Source organism: Populus alba, chromosome 12, assembly GCF_005239225.2.
Source record: "Populus alba chromosome 12, ASM523922v2, whole genome shotgun sequence".
NCBI classification, from domain to species: domain Eukaryota; kingdom Viridiplantae; phylum Streptophyta; class Magnoliopsida; order Malpighiales; family Salicaceae; genus Populus; species Populus alba.
The window spans coordinates 4,952,808-4,978,606 of record NC_133295.1 but is presented as its reverse complement, the minus strand read 5'-3'; the positions used below and the strand labels follow the sequence as shown (position 1 = coordinate 4,978,606).

At 32.3% G+C, this 25,799-nt stretch overlaps 3 protein-coding genes across 3 annotated transcripts; 2 read left to right on the top strand and 1 right to left on the bottom strand.

Moving 5' to 3' along the window:
* Positions 1-1,212: 1,212 nt before the first annotated feature.
* LOC118046287 (laccase-1) lies at positions 1,213-3,646 on the bottom strand. The gene is made up of 5 exons (XM_035055119.2): positions 3,432-3,646; positions 3,180-3,331; positions 2,858-3,099; positions 2,638-2,766; positions 1,213-2,561 (listed from the first exon to the last, which is right to left on the bottom strand). Exons 1-5 carry the CDS (start codon positions 3,537-3,539, stop codon positions 1,456-1,458), a joined length of 1,737 nt encoding a protein of 578 aa, XP_034911010.1. The 5' UTR covers positions 3,540-3,646; the 3' UTR covers positions 1,213-1,455.
* A 2,945-nt stretch (positions 3,647-6,591) lies between these two features.
* Positions 6,592-9,911, top strand: LOC118046286 (pentatricopeptide repeat-containing protein At2g01510, mitochondrial). Its single transcript, XM_035055118.2, has 2 exons — positions 6,592-8,549; positions 8,871-9,911. Exons 1-2 carry the CDS (start codon positions 7,041-7,043, stop codon positions 9,675-9,677), a joined length of 2,316 nt encoding a protein of 771 aa, XP_034911009.1. The 5' UTR covers positions 6,592-7,040; the 3' UTR covers positions 9,678-9,911.
* A 13,092-nt stretch (positions 9,912-23,003) lies between these two features.
* On the top strand, positions 23,004-25,112 carry LOC118046283 (UDP-glycosyltransferase 73C25). The gene has a single exon (XM_035055117.2). It carries the CDS (start codon positions 23,223-23,225, stop codon positions 24,684-24,686), a length of 1,464 nt encoding a protein of 487 aa, XP_034911008.1. The 5' UTR covers positions 23,004-23,222; the 3' UTR covers positions 24,687-25,112.
* The last annotated feature ends 687 nt before the right edge of the window (positions 25,113-25,799 follow it).

The window sequence follows — 25,799 nt, the reverse complement described above, 5'->3', positions numbered from 1 at the left end:
GTTGATTTAAGAGCATTTTTTTAATTTTAGTAAATATTAAACATTAATAATAAAAAATTTGTTGCACATGTCAACAAGTGAGATATCCCTTTATCCTTTCAGCAGTGCGTGTGGGTCCTTTTCATAATCAAACACTACTTTTCACAGCTGCCTTTAAATAGTCTACGTGACACATCTATGATGAGATGATGCGTCTGACTAATAGCTTCAACCCCCCCCCACCTCTAATTTCTGTCCATCCTTTAAAATTTCAATTGTTAAATTGATTGAGAATTAATTTTTTTTTTTTCACTTTTATCCTTCAAAGTTGGATTTTTTTAATTTTTTTTATTAATTATTTATTTCGATCTCATCACTTAGACCCTGGATTTGACAAGTTAGCTTTTGTTTGTTTGAGTTTTTTAGGATTTTTCTAATTTAATAGTTTTTACATTTCATTCTCAAGCATTGGATTGTTTTAAAATTGAGTTTCTTAATATTCTTTGGTTTGTCTTCTATTATTTTATCTTATTCACATGATTCAGGTTGTAAAGTTTGGCTGGCTTGCTCAATTTGCTAGTTGCTTTTTTGGTTTTTTTTCTAATTAATTTTTTTTTTAATTTTATCATTCTAAGCTAGATTTGTTTGGAGTTGAACTTTGAGTTTTTTTTGTTTGCTTTGTGTTAGCGTATCTCGGTCTCCTGACTTACATATTTGATATATTTATTTAAGTTGGCTCATTTGTTTTTTCAATTCTTTTTTATTTGATTGGTTGGAATATTAGCTTTATCGTTGTTTTTATTTTGGTATTTTTTTTTTTTACAGGTTTTCTTAATTCTTTTTTGTTTAAATTAGCCATTCACTATCATTATTTGTTTTTTTATTACCTAAGTAATTTATACTTTTTTTTTTATTACTCATTTTGGTCTATGCCCCGACTCACCATGTTTTCTTTTTACTTCTTAAATCACACTTACATTACTCGGAAATATTTTTTTAACCTATAAAAAAAATGTTCAAGCCCTCAACGTAGCGCCTAAATGTGATGCCTAGCACAATGCTGAATGCAACCTCGATGCATAGGCAATATTTGGTCGCTGCATAACAAGACATATGTTAGTTAATTTTATTGTCTTTTTATTGATGTTCTATATATGTAGTTTTTTCCCCTGCAAAGGGAACATGCATTCTTAAACAAATAGGGTAAATAAAAGAGAAAAAAATCTTGCCAAATAATCTCGAGCATTACTTTGTCTCGCCCGAAAACTACAAATTTGCACTAAAGTACTGCCAAATATCAGTACACAAAACTACACTATACTTCTCCACTTGCCTATTACAAAACATCACTACTTGCAAACCAAACCATGTAGCTATTTGTGCATCCATGAAAAGAAAATTAAACAAAAATACAAAACCGAGGGAAGATTCTTAAATGCAGCAAGGCGTTGACTGGTGTCTGAAGAAGATGATTAATTAGCAGGAGGGGAGATCTTGAGGGGGCGGAAGCAACCTTTGAGATGGTTCCTGACCATTTAGGACAATAAAGCCGGTGGCAAGACCCCACGAAGTATGCTGCTCTAGGTGACAATGTATGAACCAAACTCCTGGATTATCTGCCTTGATCCTTATAGCAGCCCATCCCCCACCTGGAACTGCCACTGTATTCCTCTCTGGAGGATCAACAAGATTGTATCTCTTCGGATCCGTGGCTTTGTTGAAGTTTCCAAATCCACTCCCAACAATGAAGAAGTTGTGACCATGGACATGAATTGGATGGTTCTCCAAATTTAGAAAACTCGTGTCTTGCAGCACAATCTCTAAGCTTGTCCCGTAGGGCACTACTATAAGTTTTGTGCCAAATTCTGTGTTCATGTTTTGAGACAGTGGATCTCCTCCAGTAAAATCGAAAGCATTTGGTGGTTTTTCTGGGAAATCAGAGGAGAAACTAGTGGTGGTTAGGTTCTTGTAATAGCTTTCTAATATTGAGATGGAAGGGCGAACAAAGGATTGGTTGTTCATTGAAGCAAAGAATCTCTTGCCCCTGTAACCTAGGCAGGTTTTTTTTGCAGGACAGTCTTGAAGGTTGAGGCTTATAGTTGTTATCACTCGCTTGTCAATTGTTTTAGGCACATTACATGGGTACTTAGGAGATGCAAGGCTTTTAATGTTGTCCGAAAATTTTGTAGCAAATGCAGTGTCTTCCATTGCTGGAAGGCTGTGAAGTTTAAGGCTACTCAGATTAGGAGGTTTTCCTCTCCGGTTCCTCGCATTTTTGTACCTCAAGAAACCAATTGTGGTGGAGTTGTTGAAGGGGAAAACAGAAGTAAGATAAGGCCTTGCTGCCATCGCAAACATGCCCGTGGAGTCTGGAACTTGGTTTGCTGTCATTAAAACAGTTGTGGTTTGTCCAGGAGCAATCATAATGGATGTGGTTGTGAAGGGCTTAGTGTAGACTGCGTCAACCTCCACAACTGTCAATTTGTGTTTTTCTATTGCAAGAAAAAGCTCATTAGCTAGAGCTGCATTGATGATCCTAAGCATGTAGGTCCTGCCATACTCCACCGTCTGGATAAAAGTATCTACGGAATAAAATTACAAAACCATTTCAGATCATCGTCACTCTCCATTACAGAGAGACAGTAAAGTTACAATTACCTCTGTTAGAGCAAGGATAGAGAGGTCCTGGCATTCCATTAATGGTGTAAGCGTTGGAACTATCTGGCCCTGCTCCTGTCAACATCATTATTTTTTCAACTTCATCAGGATCCCCATTCCACCATTCACCTGCATTTTGTTACACGTAAGGCATGTCAAGAATCAATAAAAATATATCTGATCACTTGTCCATGGAAGATAATGAACACTTCATTATTACCCAGAATGATAGGGATTTCAGCTTGAATCTGAGCTGAGAATGGATACGACATGCGAGGATAGATTATTAAAGCACCATAGACAGATGCTCTTTGCCAAGCATAATGAGCATGCCATAGCAACGTGCCTCTTTGATTAGTAACAGAGAACTTGTAGGTGTAAGAATGGCCTCCTCTAATGGGGCATTGGGTAATGTAAGCTGGTCCATCAGCCCATCCTGTTCTTAGCTGCCTCAGTCCATGCCTGTTACATTTCAAGAACTACATGCTTCATAGTTTCCATTTTTTTGCTCGTAAGTGTCAAACACAAGAATGTAAACTCACCAATGAAGAGTAGTGTTATGAGCAATACGATTCTTGACTTTAATCTCAACGCGATCACCCTCGTGAACAGCTATGGTTGGGCCTGGATACTGCCCGTTCACCGTTAGAAGTTGCTTGGTAGTGCATAGACGAGTTACCTTCTTCCACTCAACCTGAAAAAATACACGAAATTGAATGATTCCTATGTTCCAATAAGTCTGTACATATGGGTTTGAAAGGCCACTTAGATATGTCCATCCATGGCTAGCTTACATTAAACTGAAACCTTCTAGTTGTTTGCGAAGAACAAAACGGTAATGCCCCGGCGATTATAACCAGTGATACCAGCAAAATACCACAGTTTTTGTGCCCACCCTCCATGGCTGCCTATATCAGAAGCTACTGAGAAAACAAATCTATGAATCAGAGTACAATTTATAGCTAATTAACGAGTTGCACAAACATGCATGCAACCCCGCTGTTAGTAGTGGAAGGTTTACATATGCCATGATGATTCTCTGAATTATTAGAACTTAATTATATTATATATGTCAACTTGAATAATTCGAGATAAGGACAGATTCTTATGATGCTGGATGCATGGGTAGGTTAAAAGTGACCATCGTCCGACGACATTTCTGGTAGAGCTTAGTTTGCTTTCCACCGAAACTTGTTTGATGCGCTTGTCTTCACTAACTTAAGAAAATAAACAAGAGGCTTAATATTTCAAGAGCAAGAGTGGATCATCATCAGTTCCTGCCTTTATTCTTGTTGTGATTTATTTATCCACTCCCTTTGTCACGGAGCACACGTATTGGATTCTAAAGTAAGGGCGAGTTGGTGAGAACCCAATCAAGCCAAGAGTGGGGAAGACCAGAATCTTTGGTTTACTACCAAGACACCACAAATTCGTTGTCGTTTCCTCTGATTCTATCATGGGATTTGGGATCGATATTGGCTGGTCAAATTAAGCGTGGCAAGAGTGGCAAGGGAGAAGAAGAAAATTTAATTTTTTAGATGCCACTACTTACCCTAAAATTACACTTGAGGTCTTGGCCTAGCAGTTGAAAGGACTTGTTCCTTTCCTCTGCATCCTGGGTTCAAACCTCACCGTGCACGCCTGTCACCCCCGCGGTACCTTACATGCTCACTGGGTTTGCAGGATGTTCAGTGAGCCGTGAGATTAGTCGTGGTGCGCGCAAGCTAGCCCGGACACCCACGTAAATAAATAAAAAAAAGTTTATCCTAAAATTAGCTTAACTAGTTAGTTTCTAAATTTATTTTCTATAAATTACCGGTTTAAATTTTATAAATTTTAAGGTCATTAAAAATTATATGATCGTTAACTTTAAAGCTCGTAGAATTAGTTAATGTATACACAAACTGACCTGAACATTTATGTTAATAAAAAAAATTAACTATTGAGACTCCAGAGATCACCAATTCGAGCATTATAAATTTCAAGGCTGCTAAAAGCTTACATTGTCGTTAACTTTAAGGTCTCATAAAATTAATCGAGATACGTATAAATTATCTCAAACACCCACAATTATAAAAAACAAAAAAAGTTGCCTCTCGTGCATGTGGTCATCTTGGAAACGATAGGGCTGTGAAAGAACAGATTTGTTAGAGGTCAAAAGCTTCCAAATTACCATGAAAGTTAGGTATGGCCTCAGTGAACTTGTTCAAGGCCATCGAAAATTAAAAGCAGAGGTGGCCATGGTCTCCACCTCCAAACTATCACTCCTAAAATCATGATTCATGGTAGCATAATCCGAACTTAAGGCCTTCAGTTTTGAAGTTTCAAGGTTTCCTTTATCCCCCCCCCCCCTCTCTCCAAATAAGAGTGTGTTTGGTAGTGTTGTAGCAGTTGCTTTTCAAATAACTTTTCGTACCGAAAAGCATGCTAATGATTTTTTTTTATTTTTTAAAAATCATTTTTAACATCAGCACATCAAAACGATCCAAAAAGTACAAACCAAACTCAATTTTAACAAAAAAAAAAATCAAATTTAGGCAAAACGCAGGTGCAAATGCAGCACCAAACGCTGCCTAAATACCATATTCCAAGCTTTAGTGCTGAAATCACTACTACAAAATTGAAATGTCATATCATAGTAGTATTTTTCAAACAATTACCTTTATTATATAAATTTAAGGACATCATTACATCAGGTTTAGTAGAATTGTGATAGATATTTAGTTTTAAACTCTAATGGCATTATGGCATATGCTATCCGATTCTAATTCAAATAGATCTAACAAATATCTGCACATCATAATTGATCACTATTACTAGCCGTTTGTTTGAAAAAGAAGTGAATTAATGGAGGGAAAGATGGGGAACGGCATCTTAACCTCGTACAACAAAATTTTTCAAGAAGAAGTAGAGGAATGGAGGTTAACTTTTAATGGAAAAATATTTTGTTGGTATTTAAACATTGATTGTTTTGGAAAGACATATACTTTTAAAATATGGAAGGCAAAATATTGTCAAAAAATATATCATCAGTAATTTATGTATTATTAGTGATTTTATTAATAATATAACTATTGATGAATTTACATATGAAAAACAACTCCAAACAAAAAAATTATTGGTATTTATGGATGGTTGATTTGAATAGGTTTTGTTTTTTTTTTTTTTAAATTTGATTTAATTACTTTTTTATAAAAAATATTAAATTAAATTAAAAATAATTACCAGTATGATATTTTGAGCTCGTCTACTCATCGCTGATTTTTGTCTGCATGGATTACTATAGACTAATTAAGCCTAGGGGCTATGCTAGTTGTGTTGTGTTTTTGCCTTCTTTCTTCCTGGGCGTTGATCACAAAGAAGGCCTTAAGCATGAGGGCCATTTCCTTTTCTCCTTGATTTTTTTTTTGTATTTTTTTTTGTATTTTTAAAATAAAAAAATAAAATGATTTGAAAAAAACATGAAATATGCTAAAAGGATTGAGTTACAAACATAGGAATTAATTAATTAATTTGAAACTAGAGACACTATTCAATTATATAGGTTATTTTATAATACACTCTATTTTGTTTTTTTTTTGTTTTTTTCATTTGTGAAAATAAAAGGTCACCTTTTTGTTTTTACATGTACACTCGTAATTATCAAATATGACTTGGAGTTTGACTTCATGGTAAACTTGGATCATTAAATCATGGGATTAACTTCCCGGTTTTTTTTTTAAAATAAAAAATTAAATATAATATTTGGTAATACAGTACAAACTATTTTTTATTAATTTTTAAATTTTTATTTAAAATAAATTTTTTAATATTTTTATATTTTTTTATATACAAATATAAAAAATAATGTTTTTAAAAATAAAATAATATATTATTTTAAAATATTTCTAAACAAAAAATACTTTAAAAATATATAAAATCCGTCTACGCAAGATATCCAGTACGGATCAAATTTTGGGTGGCACGAACCCAACCTCGACTCGAACCCTATACATCTTGGGCTTGACCTGACCCTCGGGTGTCTTGTATCTTGTTCCGACTGCACTTCCGAGCTACAGTTACGCCATCCGAACCAGACTTGGCCCTAGGCAACCTGATCCCGAACTTTGATTCCGGGGGCCTGGTCCCACCGTGGCTACCGGACGTCTTAGATACAGTCCTACCCCCACCATCGGATGTCTCAAAAAAGCAAAACAAACAAGTTTCGAGTTTGAAAAACTAAAAACAGAAAACGTTTCAACTCTCTCAGCCGGCGGGCTCTCCGTCAACACGATCCTCTGGTTTAAAATTGGAGATTGCTGATGCAATAGCCAATAGGTTATCCGTTAAACACAAGTCTATAAAACCATAAACAAAATCACCTGAGCCAACTGCACCACACGAAGACAAAAATAGCAGAAGCAATGGGCGGGAATTACCGTTTGAGACAGTTACACAGTAGCTGCCCCATTCCGACCATCAATTTCAAATCGGCGAAACCCAAAAACTCATACTCTTCAAAGAAAACATCAACGTCCCAAAACAACAAAAAACTGCAAAACTTCAGCACCACAGACTCTGACATTGTAAAATGGAACATTGCCATAACCACCCACATGCGAAATGGCCTATGCGAATCAGCTCTTCGAGTGTTTAATTCCATGTCTCGAAGAAGCTCGGTATCGTACAATGCAATGATTTCTGGGTACTTACGGAATCACAAGTTTGATCTTGCGAGGGACTTGTTTGATAAAATGCCTGATAGAGATTTGTTTTCTTGGAATGTGATGTTAACTGGGTATGTCAGGAATAGAGATCTTAAAACTGCGCGTGCTTTGTTTGAGAGGATGCCGGAAAGGGATATTGTTTCCTGGAATGCCATGTTGTCTGGGTATGCGCAGAATGGGTTTGTTGACGAGGCAAGAGAGATTTTTGATAAGATGCCGCTTAAGAATGGAATTTCGTGGAATGGGTTGCTTGCAGCATATGTGCAGAATGGGAGGATAGAGGATGCAAAGAGGTTGTTTGAATCGAAGATGGATTGGACGCTTGTTTCTTGGAATTGTTTGATGGGTGGGTTTGTGAGGAAGAGGAGGTTACTGGATGCTAGGAGTGTTTTTGATAGGATGCCTGTGAGAGATGAGATTTCGTGGAATACTATTATTACTGGTTATGCACAGAATGGAGAGATGGAAGAGGCACGAAGATTGTTTGAGGAGTCTCCAATTCAGGATGTGTTTACATGGACAGCTATGGTTTCTGGATATGTGCAAAATGGGAAGCTCGATGAAGCAAGAAGTATTTTTGATAGGATGCCTGAGAAGAACTCAGTTTCTTGGAATGCAATGATTGCAGGGTATGTGCAATGTAAACGAATGGACATGGCAAGAGAATTGTTTGAGGAAATGCCTTCTAGGGATGCTAGTTCTTGGAATACGATGATTACTGGATATGCTCAGAGTGGATATATTGCTCATGCTAGGAACTTGTTTGATAACATGCCTCAACGTGATTCTATTTCGTGGTCAGCTATGATTGCTGGCTACTCTCAAAACGGTTGCAGTGAAGAGGCTTTACATTTTTTTGTAGAAATGCAAAGAGATTGTGAAAGGTTGAATAGATCATCATTTACCTGTGCTTTGAGCACATGTTCCAGCATTGCAGCTTTGGAATTGGGGAAGCAGTTGCATTGTCGGCTGGTCAAGGCTGGGTACCAGACTGGGTGGTACGTGGGGAATGCTCTTCTTGCGATGTATTGTAAGTGTGGAAGTATAGATGAAGCACGAGATGCATTCCAAGAAATACTAGAAAAGGATGTGGTGTCTTGGAACACAATGATTCATGGTTATGCAAGGCATGGTTTTGGGGAAGAGGCTCTGACAGTTTTTGAGTTCATGAAGACTACAGGAATCAGGCCAGATGATGCCACTATGGTATGGTTTGACTTATTATTCTGACATGTCTAACTAATTTTTAGGCTAAAGCATCAAATCCTCTACAAGCACTTTGATCCCTGTAGTACAATTAATTGTTCTTGTAACATGTAAATTTGTTATGCAATATTGGGAGAGAACCATTTGCTGCACTTAAAAAACCACACCTAAATTTCATTATGGTATGAGAAAATATTGTATTTAATTATATGAAGATTTCTAGAGCTGATATCCTAAAACCAAGTCATCTCACTTCATGATCACATCTTTTCTCTATTAAACATTGTTGAACATCTTTTTTCTCTTCTATCCGTGTTTCAGGTTTCTGTATTGGCTGCTTGTAGTCATGCTGGCTTGGTAGACCAGGGCAGTGAATATTTCTACTCGATGAATCGTGATTATGGTATAACTGCAAAATTAGTGCACTATACCTGTATGGTTGATCTTCTAGGTCGAGCAGGGCAACTAGAAGAGGCCCAGAATTTGATGAAAAACATGCCTTTTGAACCAGATGCTGCAACCTGGGGTGCTTTGCTTGGTGCAAGCAGAATTCATGGCAATACAGAATTGGGTGAAAAGGCTGCTCAGATCATCTTTGAAATGGAGCCTCATAATTCAGGAATGTATATACTTCTCTCAAAATTATATGCAGCTTCAGGAAGATGGTCTGATGCTGGTAAGATGAGATTAGAAATGAGGAATAAAGGTGTGAAGAAAGTACCTGGGTACAGTTGGCTTGAAGTTCAAAATAAAATTCACACATTTAAAGTTGGGGACACTTCCCACCCGCATACAGATAAGATATATACCTTTTTAGAAGAGATGGATTTGAAACTGAAGCAGGAGGGATATATCTCCTCTACAAAGATGGTCTTTCATGATGTGGAAGAGGAGGAGAAGGTGAATATGCTCAAGTATCACAGTGAGAAATTAGCTGTGGCATATGGCATTCTGTACATTCCTGCTGGGAGACCGATCCGTGTGATAAAAAACTTGCGGGTGTGTGAAGATTGTCATAATGCCATTAAGTACATATCAAAGATTGTGGGAAGATTGATCATCCTAAGGGATAACCATCGCTTTCACTATTTCGAGGGAGGATCATGTTCCTGTAGAGATTTTTGGTGATCTAGCAAAACTAATGATTTTTGACGTTTATAGAATTGCAGATATACTCAGTATGTGTCAAATTCTTACATGTTGACTTTTCCTGTATCTGAATAATTGAATTTGTTGACTCTTGTAAGAAAAGTATAGCGGTCCGCACCTGCCGCTGTGTGAAAAGAGGACTGTTGAAGGTATCCAGAAATGGGATCACTTTTGATTTTTTGACAAAAGATATCCTGGATTCCTTGAAAAATTTAGAAAATGGTAACAGAGTTCAGGTATTTCCGAGCAAGTTTCTTGTTGATTGGTAGTGGGAGGTTGTGTGTTTAGTATAGCTTCTTCATGAAATGTAGCAGAGTTTCTCGCATCTAAGAGATCATACACCTCGGGGACCTTGTACAGTACTTCCCATGAACCGGAATATGTAGTGAAAACATCCAGAATTCTCTTGTTTTGCTTATTTATAGGCAGGACAAGAAGTAATTCAGAATTCTTTTGAGGAGAAGGGGATGATGAGAATTATCTTGCAACATCAAGATCCATTATATTTGTTGATTGGATCAATTACAAGGATAAGAGTCAAGAATATCAAAAAAACATTTAATGGGTTGATTCAAAATATTTCGGCAAAGCAAGCTTCATGAATTATTTTTAAGGTGGTATCAAATTAAGTTTTAAAAAGGATCTAGCATTGATTAATATAACCCAAGCAAGAGATGAGGTTGCTTAACATGTATTAAAGCTTGACTACATAATTTTATATTAATGGTCATAATTTTAAATACAATTATTGGATTAAGCCAATTACAAGAGCAAGAGTCAAGAGTATCAAAAGGATATTTAATAGGCTAATTTAAGATGTTTCGGCCAAGTAAACTTCAAGAATTACTTCTAAGGTAGCATCTATTAAGTTTCAAGAAGGATTAAGCCTTAATCAATGTGACCCCAACAAGAGTTGAGGCTGCTTAAAATGTATTAAAGTTTGGCTATACAATTTTATATTAATGGTCAGAATTTTAAATACAATCATTGAATTATATTAAAATTTTACCAAAAAGATTCTATAGACCCTATTTTTTATAGGGTTAAAATTTGGTAGCAATCAAGCATTGAAAAGACTTTTAGATAAGGTCCAAAAGTTATTGTGTAAATTGAACTTTATTTATTAAATTTGAGCTTCGTTATTTTATTTTAAAGCACTCCTAAACTAGTTTTTATATAGGTTTGAATTTTAGATCAAATTTTTCAATATGGTTTATTTTGTTGAACTATAAATACCTTTTTTTTTGTTTGTAAGTTGTAATAACTCATTAATTTTAGAAATAATAATGAATAGGATATCTCTTGCTATTGTTCTTTATTGAACTATTCAAAACTTATCAAAGATTTTTTTTTTTGGGGGCATTCAACTTTATAACTTTAGTTCTTGGTTTATTTTAATCAACATGTCAAGGTTTTCATCCAATAATTATGTTATTTGGTTTAGATAATAATCATTGGATCGGGTTTCATCAAATCTAATTCTAGCTTTCTTAAATTATGACTCAATCTTGATTGTAAGTTCTAGAGTTTCTACATTCCAGGTTCATATAAATTGGTATCAAATCTTGACTCTAAAATCATGTTTTGTCTATTTATCTATCTTTAAAGCATTTTTTGATGTAGGTGATAATTCGAGGTCGAATCTTTTTAAATAGAGGAGGAATGATGAGAATTATTTTGTAATACCTCATGACCCATTATATGCATGGATTGGACCAATTATAAGGCAAGAGCCAAAATGATCAAATAGGCATTTAATGGGTTGATTTGAGATGTTTGGGTGCAACAAGCTTCTAGAATTACCTCTAAGGTGGTGTCAAGCATAAAGTTAAGTTCTAAAGAGGATCAAAACTTCATCATTATGAACCAAGCAAAAGATGTAGCTACTTAAACATATACTAGAACTTAACCACATAACTTTATGTTAATGATCATAACTTTCAATTTGACAATTGGATTGGGCTGAAATATTGCCAGAAAATTCTAAAGGCTCTGTTTTCAATAGGGTTAAGACTTCATAACAATCAAACATTGAGAAAACTTTTTGATAAAGTCTAGAAGTTACTATGCAGATTAGACTTTATTTAATAAGACTTCGGCTTTGTTATTTTGTTTTAAAATACTCTTAAACTAGTTTATATATGTGTTTTAATTTTAAACCAATTTTTCAGTAGGGTTTATTTTGTTGAACTATAAATACTTTCTTTCGTTTGTAAGTTGTCATAAGTCATTGATTTCAGAAATAATATTGGAGAGGATTTTTCTTGCTCTTGATTCTTCATTAAGATATTTTAAACTTATCAAATATTTTTTCTTTGTGGTGTTTAACCTCGTAACTTTGGTTCTTGGTTTGTTATAATCAACAGGTCAGGGTTTTCATGTAATAACCATGATATTTTTTTTGTTTCGGTTATCACTAGGTCGGGATTCACCATATTTGATTTTACTTTTTTTAGGTTAGCATATAATCTTGATTTTGAGTTCTTAGCTTTCGGGTTCGCATCACACCTGATTAATTATTATTTTTATTTTTCTTATTTATTGATATAAAATTAAAAAAAAATGATAATGACAAAATAATGATTATTTTTTGATACCTAAGATCTCTTGTGTATTGGAGATAATTCACATGTTAGTTGATTTGTTATAAAATTTCTTGATTGATCAAAATTTATGAATAGAAGTAAAAAAAAAAAAAAAAAACATTACATGCACTAAAAAGAAAAAAAAAATCATAAATTGTGCACACTTCATATATGACTATCCCTAAAATAATATATAAATTAATATCAAACTCAATCCATTTAATGGAAAATTCACTGTCAAGCTAGCATTTCGATAACAAAATTAATGATTGCTCAAATTTCATGAATATAAATACTAAAATAGAAAACATCAAGATATCTACTCATATAGAAAAATTCATAAACTATAAATACATTATCTTAAATTATAATATGTATTTTCCTCCATATTTAATATTTATATTCTAGAACACCATGTCATAAACAATTGAACATCCAAGGCCAACTATCTTCGCTTTAGAAAATCTTCAACAAAACCTTTATTGACTTTGACTTTAAGCAAAAGTTCAAAGAAAGCACAATGGAGTCATAAAAATCATATCTCGTATTTTCATTATAACCCCTAGAATTGACTAACCTTGACTTGTCTTCAGGACACCAACATTTGCTCTCATTTTTAACCTTTCAATTACTTTCAGATCAATCTCAGGCTTGTAGGAGAACTTGGGCTAGTTTTTAACAAAAAGCTAAAATTGCTCCTATATTCATTGTACATCTAGAGAGTTATTTACTGTGGAATCATACAATACAGAGCTAGCTGATTTGATAAAGACGGATATAGAGAAATATTTTCTTCCTAATAGGGAATAAATATATATTTCTTGAAAGTTGGAGAGAAATTCTTTCCCTGCCCCAAACTTGATTAATATGCGACTGAGAAGGGAGTATAACCTATTACATTACTATTGGGTGGCCGCATGTTTTTAAAATTTTAAAATTATTTTTTGTTTAATTTTTTTTTATGTATTTTTAAATTGTTTTGACGTGTTAATGTATTTTCGAGCGAAAAATATTTTGAAAAATAATTATTATTACAATACCAAACATGTTTTTAATGGATACTTATACATATATATATCTCAATTAAAAAAATGATGTTCTTTTTTTATATATATAATAGTTGAGGATTTAATATTAATTGGTGCTAATAAAATGATATATTATGTAATCACTTAAATTAAATGAAGGATAAAGATTTTAATAGCTGATTTCTTTTCTTAATGATTGAATCACTTTTCTTTTATTTCTAAACATTAATGCTTATCTATTTCGTTTCATTAGACATCTTATTTTTTCTATAAGGTTGTTCTGTGAGAAATGAAAGATACATTTGTTAAAACCATATCTAGAGTGTAACTTATGTGCATTGTGGAGTGCTACAACTATTTATTTTATTGTTGATCATGACTCGTGTACATTGAGAGTGCTATAGTGTGTATAAGTTAGTTTTTTTAGCCCTTTAACAATTATATATTTCAATACCTGAACTTTTTCTTCTTTTAAATTCATTCGTGCATGTTATGTTAATATAATTTTGAACCAATAATTTATTTTAGCTCGTGTGATGCATTATATTCACAATGTCAAAAACATCCCCATATTGAATTAATGTTGGATTTTATAAGATTGGGTTAAATTTTATCAACTTCAAACAATTAAAACAACAGTGACTAAATTTGACTAAAAGGCAAAACAACATCCCTTTTCTCTTTTTTACTGTTCATAAGGCGGAAAAAAAAAACACTTTATTCCCTGACTTCTTTTTTTTTATCATTTTCAATCCTGGTCCCTATAGTCTAAAAGTTTAACTTTTTAGTCCTAAACTTTATTTATTTTACATTTTAGTCCTTAAAATTTACAAGGAGAGGGAAATTCACCAAAAAATAAGTTCGTTGGTCACATTCTAGTGATTAAATATGTTGATTTTGGTGTTAATAAGTTTTTCTTAATGAGACAAATATCAATGGGATATTTTTGAACTTGCTTATTGCTGGAAAAAATAGATCGAGGTTAAGAAAGAATTTTTCTTTTAATTTAACTTGTGTTTTTTTTTAATCAATTTAGGGTTGTTTGTGGTTAGATATTAGTTTATTGAGTTTTTTATGATGTTCTTAGGTGAAAATTGGTTGGAAAATGGTTTTTTAGGTTTTAAAACCTTGACATGACTTTCCATCCACCTCTTCGGTGGCTACAAACTAAACCAACAAACAATGAATCATCTTTTTTATCTTAAAAAAAATAAAAGAATGAACAACATGTTATTCGCCCTTAAACATAAGAAAAAAAATTGAAGGATGAACAACGAGTTGTTCGCCCTTAAACATAAGAAAAAAATCAAAAAGACTAGACGCATGAGCTCACTCTTTTAAGCCTAGGCACATATCATCTTTTCAATTTTTTTTATATATATTTTGTTTCAAATGTGTGGCAGACAAACATGAATGGGACCTAGTTAGTTATGCTTAAGAAAAGGTAGAAATTACCTTTACTACATTATTTCCAAGAAAAGATTATCTTAGCTATGTGTTTTTTTCCAAAATTTATTTTACACATGTCATTAACTATCTAAATTATTTTTCAAGCTTATAGGAAGTCCTTTTTTTTATTGATGGATGATCATTCAGGTAACGTCTAGCATTAAATTAGGAGTCTCACACCATTATGATTTTTTTTATAGTTTATTTTATTTATCTATGTTGTTATTTATATTATTTATTGACTTTTTTATAATCATTTTATTTTTTAAAATGAAAAATTGAATAAAATACAATGTTCGTCCAATGTTAGTCTCTACTATGAGGAGAGTTGTAGACTAATAATTGACCTCCTTTTCAATTAGAAAATGTCACGTTGGGCCTACTTTAGTTCCTAGAACTAGGAGACACATTGATCTAACCATCAAAATTAGTTTTATCAAAACCTAACACAAACTTGATGAAAACTCATCAACGCATTATTCAACTCATTTTATCAAAACCTAAATTTCATGTTAGGCCTATATTGGTTCCTTAAAATTAGGAGACATGTTAACCCAACTATTAAAACCTAAGCTTAACCAAAAACATGACTTTGTTTTGACCTAACATGATAAAAACTCATTGACTTTGTTATTGTTTTTGTTTTTGCTTTTCAAAAAAAAATATTTATACACATATGCATATGTTAAAAGATGAAAACACAATTTTATGAAACTATGCAAAAACTTATTGGAAAGACAAGAAAAATAGAAGAAAAAAAGGTTTGACTTACCTTGCAAATGGTTTTAGAAGAGGGATGAGCTACTGTGGTGACTATTGGTGTGGCCAAGATGGTGGCTTGCTGGTGTTGGAAAGGTTTTTTTGGTAGTTTTCTCTCTCTAACTTCATGTTGTATTTCTTACTTTGGGTTTGGTTCTTTTAATCTTTTGGTTCTTCCTTTTTCTTTCTCTCATTTCTTTTTTTCCCCTACACTATTTTCTTACTGACTGCAACTCAATTTTCAACCCAAAACTCTTTTTTTTCTCTTTTTTCTTTACTTAGGTTTTTTATGGTTTCAAGTTTTTTCTCTCATTTTCTTTTCCTTCCTCTTCTCTTTTCTCCTCTCTTACCTTCTAGCTTAGTTCTCTTAGATCCAACTCTTTTTTTCTTCTTCTCTATCTCAACATTTTCTCACTCAAGCTTGACTCTATTTTTTCTTACTCTTCTCCTTAAGAGGGATGAAAGCTCATATAAGCTTTCTTAATGGAATTATTATGGCCATTAGTTCTTTTGGGTCAATCTCAACCCTTTACCATGTTTGTACACTTTGCCTAAGCATGCTTGGGTCAACTCCTTTGTACTAGTTTTGCAAAGGTGGCAATACTTGATCCAAAAAAGTTCATGATAGAAACTAGAATTGAATATTGTGTATTTATTGGATATGCTTACAATAGTAATACATATTGATTTCTTGTGCATAAATTAAGTGTTAAGGATATCCATTCTAATACCATTCTGGAATCAAGGAATGCTTCATTCTTTAAAAAAGTGTTTTCATTTAATGAAGCATAAGAAAATTATTTGTTTAAGAAAATAATTAAGGTTAGCTCAAGTAATAATCATCAATCAAAAGATGATGAAGTTGAGTCTAGAATGAGTAAAATAGAAAGAAAAAAAATGACCAAAACATTTGGTTTGAATTTTCTACTTATCAGAAAATGAACCTCAATTATACTCCAAGGTAATATCTTATCCTAAAGCTTCCTACTAGAAGGAGGAGATCCATAGTAAAATTAAATCGATTATGAATAATCATACATAGAAACTAGTGGATATTCCTCCTATAAGTAAACTATTAGGCTACAAGTGCATCTTCTAAAGGAAGATAAAAGCTTATAAAACTATTGACAAATATAAAGTTATACTTATTGTTAAAGGTTTTAAACAACAAGAAGGTGTTGACTATTTTGACACATTCATTTATGTCAAGAATAACTTCCATATGAACATTTATAGTCATCATAGCTATTAACAAATTTGAAATACATCAAAAAAATATAAAAAAACTATTTTCTTAAATGATGACCTTGATGAAGAGGTCTACATTGAATAATCCGAGAGGTTTGTTATCAATGGACAAGAAAAGAAAGTCTATAACCTTGTCAAATCATTAAATGTTTTGAAACAAATACCTAAAAAATGGCATGAAATATTTGATAGAGTTATGTTGTTAAATGAGTTTAAAATTAACAAAGTAGATAAATTTGTTTATGTGAAAAAAAATAGATAAAGGTTATGTCACTATATATTTTTATGTGGATGATATGTTTATTTTAGGTGGTAATAATTATATGATCAAGTCTACCAATAAAAGTTTAATTGATAAGTTTGACATGAAAGATTTAGATGTTTCAAATGTCATTCTAGGAATAAAAATTTATATGACATATAATAGATTGCTATTATCCCAATCTCATCATGTTGAGAAAATTCTTGTCAAGTTTTTTAAAGGAGACAATAACATTATCAAAACATCAAAGGACATAAGTGTACATCTATCTAAAAATAAAGGCAAAGAAAGAAATCAATTAGAATATTCTTAAATACCATAAATTCAAGTTGGATCATTGAAAAACAATAAAGGGTACTCAAATATTTAAGGTATACCTTGGACTATGAGTTATATTATACTGGTTTCCCAATCATATTAGAAGGGTATAATGATTCCTATTAGATATCCAACACAAAAAATTCAAAATCTACTAATGAAACAACTATGTCATGGAAATACTCTAAGCAAACATGTATCGTAATTTGTATGATGGGATTAGAGTTTATTTCTCTTGATAAAGTTAAAAGAGGAAGCTGAGTGACTTTAGAATTTCTTATAGGACATTCCATAATGGCCAAAACTTGTGTCGATTATATGTGTCCATTGCAACAACTATTCAGCAATTAGAAAGGAATAAGATAATATGTATAATGGTAAGTCTAGACATATATATCGTAGACATAGTATAATTAAACACTTGCACTCAAATGGAGTTATTTTAATTAAATATATAAAGTAAAAGGAAAATATTATGGATCTCCTGACCAAAGGTTTATTAAGAAAGCTTATGTATAATTCATCGAGGAAAATAAGTTTAAAGCCTTTAAAGGTGAAAGAGCGTAATGATGATAACTATACCTAGTTGATTGAAAATTTAGATTCAAATAAAAAACTAAGTCATATAATATTCTCGTTAACATTAGAAAATTATGATTTCTTGCATATTTCTATAATGAAAAAGGTTCTAGCTGCAACTTGACAAGGGTGAGTTGTTCTCTTAATGATTTTTTTTATCTTGGTATACTAAGTGGATTATATTAGAATACTCTTAAAGAAAGATCATATACATGAGTGAGCAATATAGTGGTTTCTTTAAGAGTTTTAAAAAGATGAATTCCCTAAAACACTTATGAAACTGGGAATTATTCAATGAAAAAATAAACACAACCAAAACCAAAACCAAAGAAAATCCCTAAGTGGAGAGCTATGTGAGTAATATTGTCTTGGTTTACATAAAAAGCTAAATAGTTCATGACATCATGTTCACTATTTAGCAAGCAAATTCAATGGTATTTCATTAAGAAAGTTTCAAAGTCAAAAGCTATCTATCATGATGTAGTGATCAACCATATCAATATGTTCTTATGAATCTTTGAGTCATTTTTAAACAGCTTAGATAATTTGCATTCATATAGCGAGTTGTTGGCAATTTTGTTTAAGAACATAGTTAATGTCTTTTGATGTCAAATTATAAGTGAGGTCAACTCACTTTTAGGGTTAAAACTTTTTTGGAATTTAATTTTCAATATAAGCTCTTTAACATGGAAAATTAACATTATTTAAAAAAAAAAATGGGTGAATGAGAAATTGATTTCAAAGAACCATGGGTTAATATGTTTTGGCGAAACTCAAAACCCTCTAAAAGAACTATATTCCACGTAGAAAAAAAAACAAAACTTTATTGAACTTTATATAATGGGAAGTTGTGATGTTAAAATTAAATCTAAAGGGCACGCGAGTTTTTAGAGAGAAGAGATCCCAAACAAAGTGAGTTTTGGGCTTAAACATACAGATTCACGTGTGCTGGCCAGGCATGGTTGTGGGCATTGGTATGTTGTAAAATAATTTTTGGGGCTATAAAATATATTTTTTTCAACTTAAATTTAGGTTTAAGTTTAGTTTATGAAGAATTATTTCTTTTAGCGTAGTCTAGTTTTTTATCTAGCCCTTGAATGTAATACAAAACCTGAATAGTTTTATCAACTCAAAAGACATCTTATTTAAAATAATAATAATAATAATATTCTACGTTTAATGCTAGTTTTATGTAGAGTAATCAAAGTTGATAATAGAGGAATTATTTGATTCCTAAAATTATCTGTAAAGGGGGTTGGAGAAGAGTGTTTTAGTGTTGATTTTTCTATAAAAATTATACATAATTTTAACACTTTTCTTGACTTATTTTCAGATTTGCTCTTATGGTTTTAAATCTTTGTTTCCTCTTGTTTATTTTCTTATAATCTAGAGCTTAGATTCAATCTTTGTAGAGATTATTGAATACAATTCTCTTGATTCATTAGATCTTGTTTAGAAGCGCACATAAACAAGGTGGTGATGTTGAAATCATGTAAGGCTTATTAAAGAAAGCTCTTTTGTATCAAGTAATGAGTAATAAAACTTTAAAGATAAAGAATTTATCTTTGATAATAACAAGAATTTTAGCTTATTTATATCATTTAAGCTTCAATAAATACTCTAATTAGTTTTGTTTATTTAAACCCAAGTTAAAGCATCATATTAGAAGATTCTGTGTAAATTTTCAGATTTTTTTGATAACTTAATCAAGAATTATAAATTTATTTTACATAAAACTAGTTAAAAATTATTAATAAAATCTTTACCTAGATTATAGCCCACCCCAATCTTTAGCATGTCTCCGCACATGATTGCTGGTGCCAAACAAAAATACTTGAGAAATAAAAGCATAGCAAGATGTTAGGACACTTCACAATATTATCGAACCATATTTATTATGTTTTGCTTTTAAAATAAATACACATACCTTGTAATAAATAAGAAAGTAGGAGCTTCTCTCTGTTTTTTTATGTTTTGCTTTTAATCAATTGGAATTATCACAGTTGGAAGAAGAAGAAAGAAAGAGGTGAGCTGAGAGAGGAACTAGGAGCTTTAACTGAGCTTTATAAATTCAACTCCACCTATCAAAAAATTACATGGCTTTTATTATTTTCTTTTTCCTCCTAGTACTTTAATGAAATCAATCATATAATTAATAATTAACATACTTAAGTTATTTAAAACATGTGTTTTGTGAAGTTATATTGATCATCAATCGTGTTTTCATCATCATTTCTAATTTGATAAAACTTAAATTTAAGACTAACTTAAAAAATTAGATGTCACAATAATTTGAATATAATTATGAATCCATATTTAACGTGAAAATTATACGGTTTTATAGCACAATTTATGCAAGAACCTCTTCAACCATATGGCAGAAAATCCAAACTCTTGATCTTGAAACAAATCATGGAGTAAATAGACAAACCCATTAGTATGCTGACAAAACTAAGTGGATACTAGATTTGTGGCCTGTTGCAGGCCGGTCATTTTTATTTTTTTTTCAATACAAATAAAAAATATGAAGAAAAATATCTGATATTAGAGTCATTGGTTTAATTAATAATTTAAATAATATAAATAAAAAATATATAACAACAATAATAAACTAACAAATAAATAACATTGAAAAAAATGTAAAAAGAACTTGACCTTAAACCATTTAGATTACTAAAAAACCCAATGTTCAACGGCAAAACTGAAACAAAAAAGGGAAAAAAATAGATACTAGTTGAACCGGGTTAACTCTCAAACTCCACAACCATGAGCATAAAATTGAAATAATCTTATAGAAAGAAAAGCAAGAAAATATAGACTAATTTCTTATAAATCAAACGAAAATGTGATAACTCCATATAAAGTAAAATGAAAAGAAAAAAAAAAGTTAAAGCTCATTTGAAAGATGAAATTTTAAAAAAATATATAATTAAAAAAAGATAAAAAAAAAAATTCAATCTAAGCCTAGCCATATCAAGATGAAAAATCTCTAACCCAATCATCAGACAAAGGTGGCCGTGTTTAAAAGCATTAACATTTGAAACCGAAGACTCTAGTCATGAACCCAAGACTAGCCCTATAGAAGAAAAACTGTAAAAAATAACAAAGAAAAAATATAAAAAATAGCACCATCTTAAAAAAAAAAAAAATCAAGCAAACTCGAGCAAACCTCCTAAAACCTTGTTTAATTTCTAAAACTCATAACTTGTGAAATATTTGACCGAGATTTAATCAAGAAGCTTCATTCCCAAACAATTTAGTTTTGAATGATGAAATCATGAAAAAAATATCGATTTAAAAAACTTGTTGAAGAAAAAAAAAATAGCAATGAAAAGAATGAAGATTAAATTTTATAGGAAAAAAAATCTCAATAGGGATGAAATTGTAAAAAAAATCAAAAAATTGATCCCAAACAACAACAAAAAAATTGCAATAAAAAAAATAAGGATCAAATTTGAAAGAATAAAAACTGGAAGGGGTGAAATTAAAAAATATTTGTGATTTTATAAATTATACAAAAATAGTAATTTAAAATGACAGTGATTAAATATAAAGAGAAAAAAAATGAAGAGGTTGGTCTAAAATTTTGAAGAGTCTAACATGTAGTTCGAGTAGAAGAGAGGAGGAAAAAAGAAATGATTGTTGGCATCAACATGTTTTTTTTTTAATAATATTTAAAATATGATCACATACAACAATGTTCCTGGGTAACCTTCATATTAACAATAAAATCAGTGTAAAAGGATAAAAGAAAACCCTTGTGAGAGAGGGTATATTGATTTTGTCTTTATAGATAAGAAAGTAGTTTTACTATTTTAAAAACATTGAGAAGACAATAATGACTCTGATTGATAGATATTTTTTTTTTGTAGTGTTAAATTAGTAATTTTACTAAACAATAAATTGCTAGCATAACCTTACATAATATGTTAAAGACAATTATATTTTGGTAAAAACATCACCTTGTCCCTATGCCTAATTTAAAGGGTTTTTTTGGCAAGGAGAAATTTCATCAAATCACTTTTTTAATGAATAGGTCCTTTATTAGTTTTTTATTTATTTTAATTTTAATAGAAAGACAGATATAAAGCATATGTTATACAAAGATATAAGAGATCCTTTTCTCACAAGCTGTTAAGTAGCTTATTTTTTCCTCTAGAATTCAATTATTAACTATAATTAAAAGAGATTGGTTTTTTACTATAGCAGAAATTATTGTGCATTGTAAGTATTTTCATTGTGGATTGCAATGTTCTACATTATAATACGGGTACTATAGACTATGAGTGTTTTCACTGTGAATTGCATTGTTTGGTAGGGCATGGTGAAGCTGCAATCTGTAGATCCCAAGTGCCTGGCTAAAGGCATGCTCTCTAGTGTTGCGAACACTTGGTGCATGGGCTGCCAAGCTTGGATGTTCGGCAAGCCACGCTCACCATGATTCAAACATGATTCAAACAGCAAATACTCGATTTGTTTTAATTGATAAATAAATTCTAATACAAAATTAAGATTCGAGTAAATACTTTTTATAATAGTATTTAGTATTGTGGTAGTAGTTATTTTTTAAAAATATATTTTACTCGAAAATATATCAAAATATTATTTTTTATTTTAAAAAAAATTATTTTAACACCAACGTATTAAAATAATCTAAAAAATATAAATAATAATTTTAAATATAAATAAATAAATAAATTTTTACTGAAAAAATGTTTAGTTGACGTTTCCCAATACTACATTAATAATGATGGTTGACACAACATTTGCTTATAGAGATAGTGTTTGGAAATGTAGTTGTACCCGTGTTTTTAAAAAAATTTATTTTATTTTGTTAAAAATTAATTTTTATATATTTTTTGAATTTTTTTTAACACGTTAATCTCAAAAATAATTTTTAAAAAATAAAAAAATATTATTTTAATTTATTTTTAACATAAAAAAATATTTTGAACAGCTAAAGAAGAAGCTTCTTCATTTGTTTCTAGTGGGGCGTTCAAAGTATATGGGCGTAAAGGAAAAAGAGAGTCGTGAAGACTGGTACCTAGTTTCCACTAGGCAGAAACATCCGGGAAATGAGAACACTGACACGCAGTCTACAGGCAGATGACTATAATAGAGTCCACAACTTCTCCCTTATCTCCCAAGTCCTACCCTCACCTTTGCCCACCTATCATATCCCCCTCTATCTTGTGATGAAGCATTAATTTTAAGAGAGTAAAGTGGGAGTCTCTGTGAATATACTCTTATCATCCACCGGAAAAATAACAGGACTCCTCTACTCTTGATCAGTACCATGGCTTCCCAATCCCACGACCAACTCCACTTTGTCTTGTTTCCTTTGATGGCTCAAGGACACATGATTCCTATGTTTGATATCGCCAAAATGTTGGCACGCCATGGCGTCATCGTCACCATAGTCACCACACAGCTTAATGCAAAGCGTGTCGCCATCCCTCTTGCTCGTGCAGCAGAATCCGGGCTCCAGATAAAGTCTGTTGAAATTCAGTTGCCTTGTCAAGAAGCAGGATTGCCAAATGAGATGGAGAATTTTGACATGCTTCCTTCACTAGGCTTAGGGTATGAGTTATTCATGGCAGCTAATATGCTACAAGAGCCGGTCGAAAGATTGTTTGAAGTGCTAACACCAAGACCGAGTTGCATAATCTCGGATATGTGTCTTCCCTACACAAGTGATGTGGCTACCAAGTTCGGTATTCCAAGAATCTCTTTCAATGGGTTCTCTTGCTTTTGTGTCCTGTGTTTGCACAACATACAAATTAGCAAGGTTCTTGAGAGTGTAAAATCTGAATCGGAGCTCTTCGTTGTGCCTGGACTGCCTGATCACATCGAATTGGCCACAAACCAGCTTCCTACTGCCATGTTAGATGTAAAAGATTTTTCTGCTCGAGTTTCAGGTGCTGAGATGCTGAGGTATGGGTTTATTCTTAATTCATTTGAAGAGTTGGAGCCAGGATACGTTCAAGAATACAGAAGGGCAACAGGAGGTAAGGTTTGGTGCGTTGGTCCAGTTTCTGTATGCAACAAAGACGACATAGACAAAGTTCACAGAGGTAACAAATCCTCAATTGATGAATCTGAATGCTTGAAGTGGCTTGATTCACAGCAACAAAGGTCTGTAATATATGTTTGTCTTGGTAGTCTCTGTAATCTAATAACCCCACAGCTGATGGAGCTCGGATTGGGCTTGGAAGCATCAAACAAACCGTTCATATGGGTTACAAGAGGTGGAGAAAAATCAAGAGAATTGGAGAATTGGTTTGAAGAGAGCGGTTTTAAGGAAAGGACAAAAGGGAGAGGCCTCATAATTCAGGGCTGGGCACCACAAGTTGCAATACTATCACACTCAGCAATTGGAAGCTTCCTAACGCATTGTGGTTGGAATTCAGTTCTAGAAGGTATATCCGCAGGCTTGCCGATGGTTACATGGCCACTTTTCGGAGACCAGTTTTGTAATGAGAAATTAGTTGTCGAAGTGTTGAAGATTGGTGTAAGGGTTGGGTCAGAGGTTACTATAAGATGGGGAGAGGAAGAGAAATTTGGACTGTTGGTGAAAAAGGAACAGGTAAAGAACGCTGTAAACAGTCTTATGAATGATGGAGAGGAAAGTGAAGAGAGAAGAAGAAGAGTTCAAGAGCTTAGCAAGATGGCATTCAAAGCTGTGGAAGAAGAGGGCTCCTCTTATCTCAACATGAAACTGCTTATTGAAGATATCAAGAAGAACACATTTTTTAAGTAACCTGCATAATATTATCTGAAATCCCATTTTATTTCATACCAAATTGGTTAAGACATGAGCATTAGTTTTCTTTGATAAGCTTTCAGTGTCATAATCATTTTAGTTTTGGGCTTTACAAGAAAATATACAATATGCGTGACCTCTGTCTTTCGCACAGTTTAAGGTATGCACATGAACATGAGGATCTAAAAATCAGGGGTAAACAGAGGTGCATCTTCCACGCACTAAAAATCCCATTTTTGGATCTCACACCATCCATTTTCAGGGGTTGACAGCTGAGATTTTTTCCTTTTCTCTTATAGTTTCTTCCTTTTTGTCTTCTCCTCTGCTTCTGTTTTGCGTTGGCTCTGGTGTTTCTACCTTGCTGTTGGATCTGTTATTCCATAATGTTTCTGTGTTGAAAATGCCTTGAAGTTGTTCTGTCTCTTTACAATTCTTTATTTAATCGCAATTTAGGGTGCCCTTTGTACTGCTTTTCTTTACTAATCAGGTTTCTCTCAATGATATTGACTTTTACGTATAAAATGACAAGTTTATGACAACTCATTCAAACATTTTTAGCTTTTAAATGCAAATATATTTGTTTGTACGAAATAATAATAGAGGTGGTTTCTGGTAATAAGAATTGTCTTCTCGACAACAACATATACCTAACACAATTGAAATTGTGAATGCTAGCCACATTTTCCTATATCGTACATCACTGATTTCTGATAATAAGAATTGTCTTCTCAAAACATGGAATTCATTTCCTCAAGATCAACTCCATCACAGGAGAAAATGGGATGATCCCCAGAAAGATTATAGCAGAAAGCAGAGAACGTTGAATGTCTAGATGCTTGTATTTTCATTATCAATTGATGAATTCCTAAGCATTGACTTGTTCAGGACACTGACATTTGCTCTCAGATTCGACCTTGTAATTTAATTCATGCAGTGACAGGTTTCCAGGATTTGACATGGGATTGTTTACCAAAATTTGAAACCTGGGCTAGTTACAAGGCCATTAGAGAATATGCGTACTTGAGAACACACAAATGCACAAATACACACAAATGCACAAGATTTGATTAATGAAGAAAACTGGTTTCATCATCTCATCGTCAGAGTTAC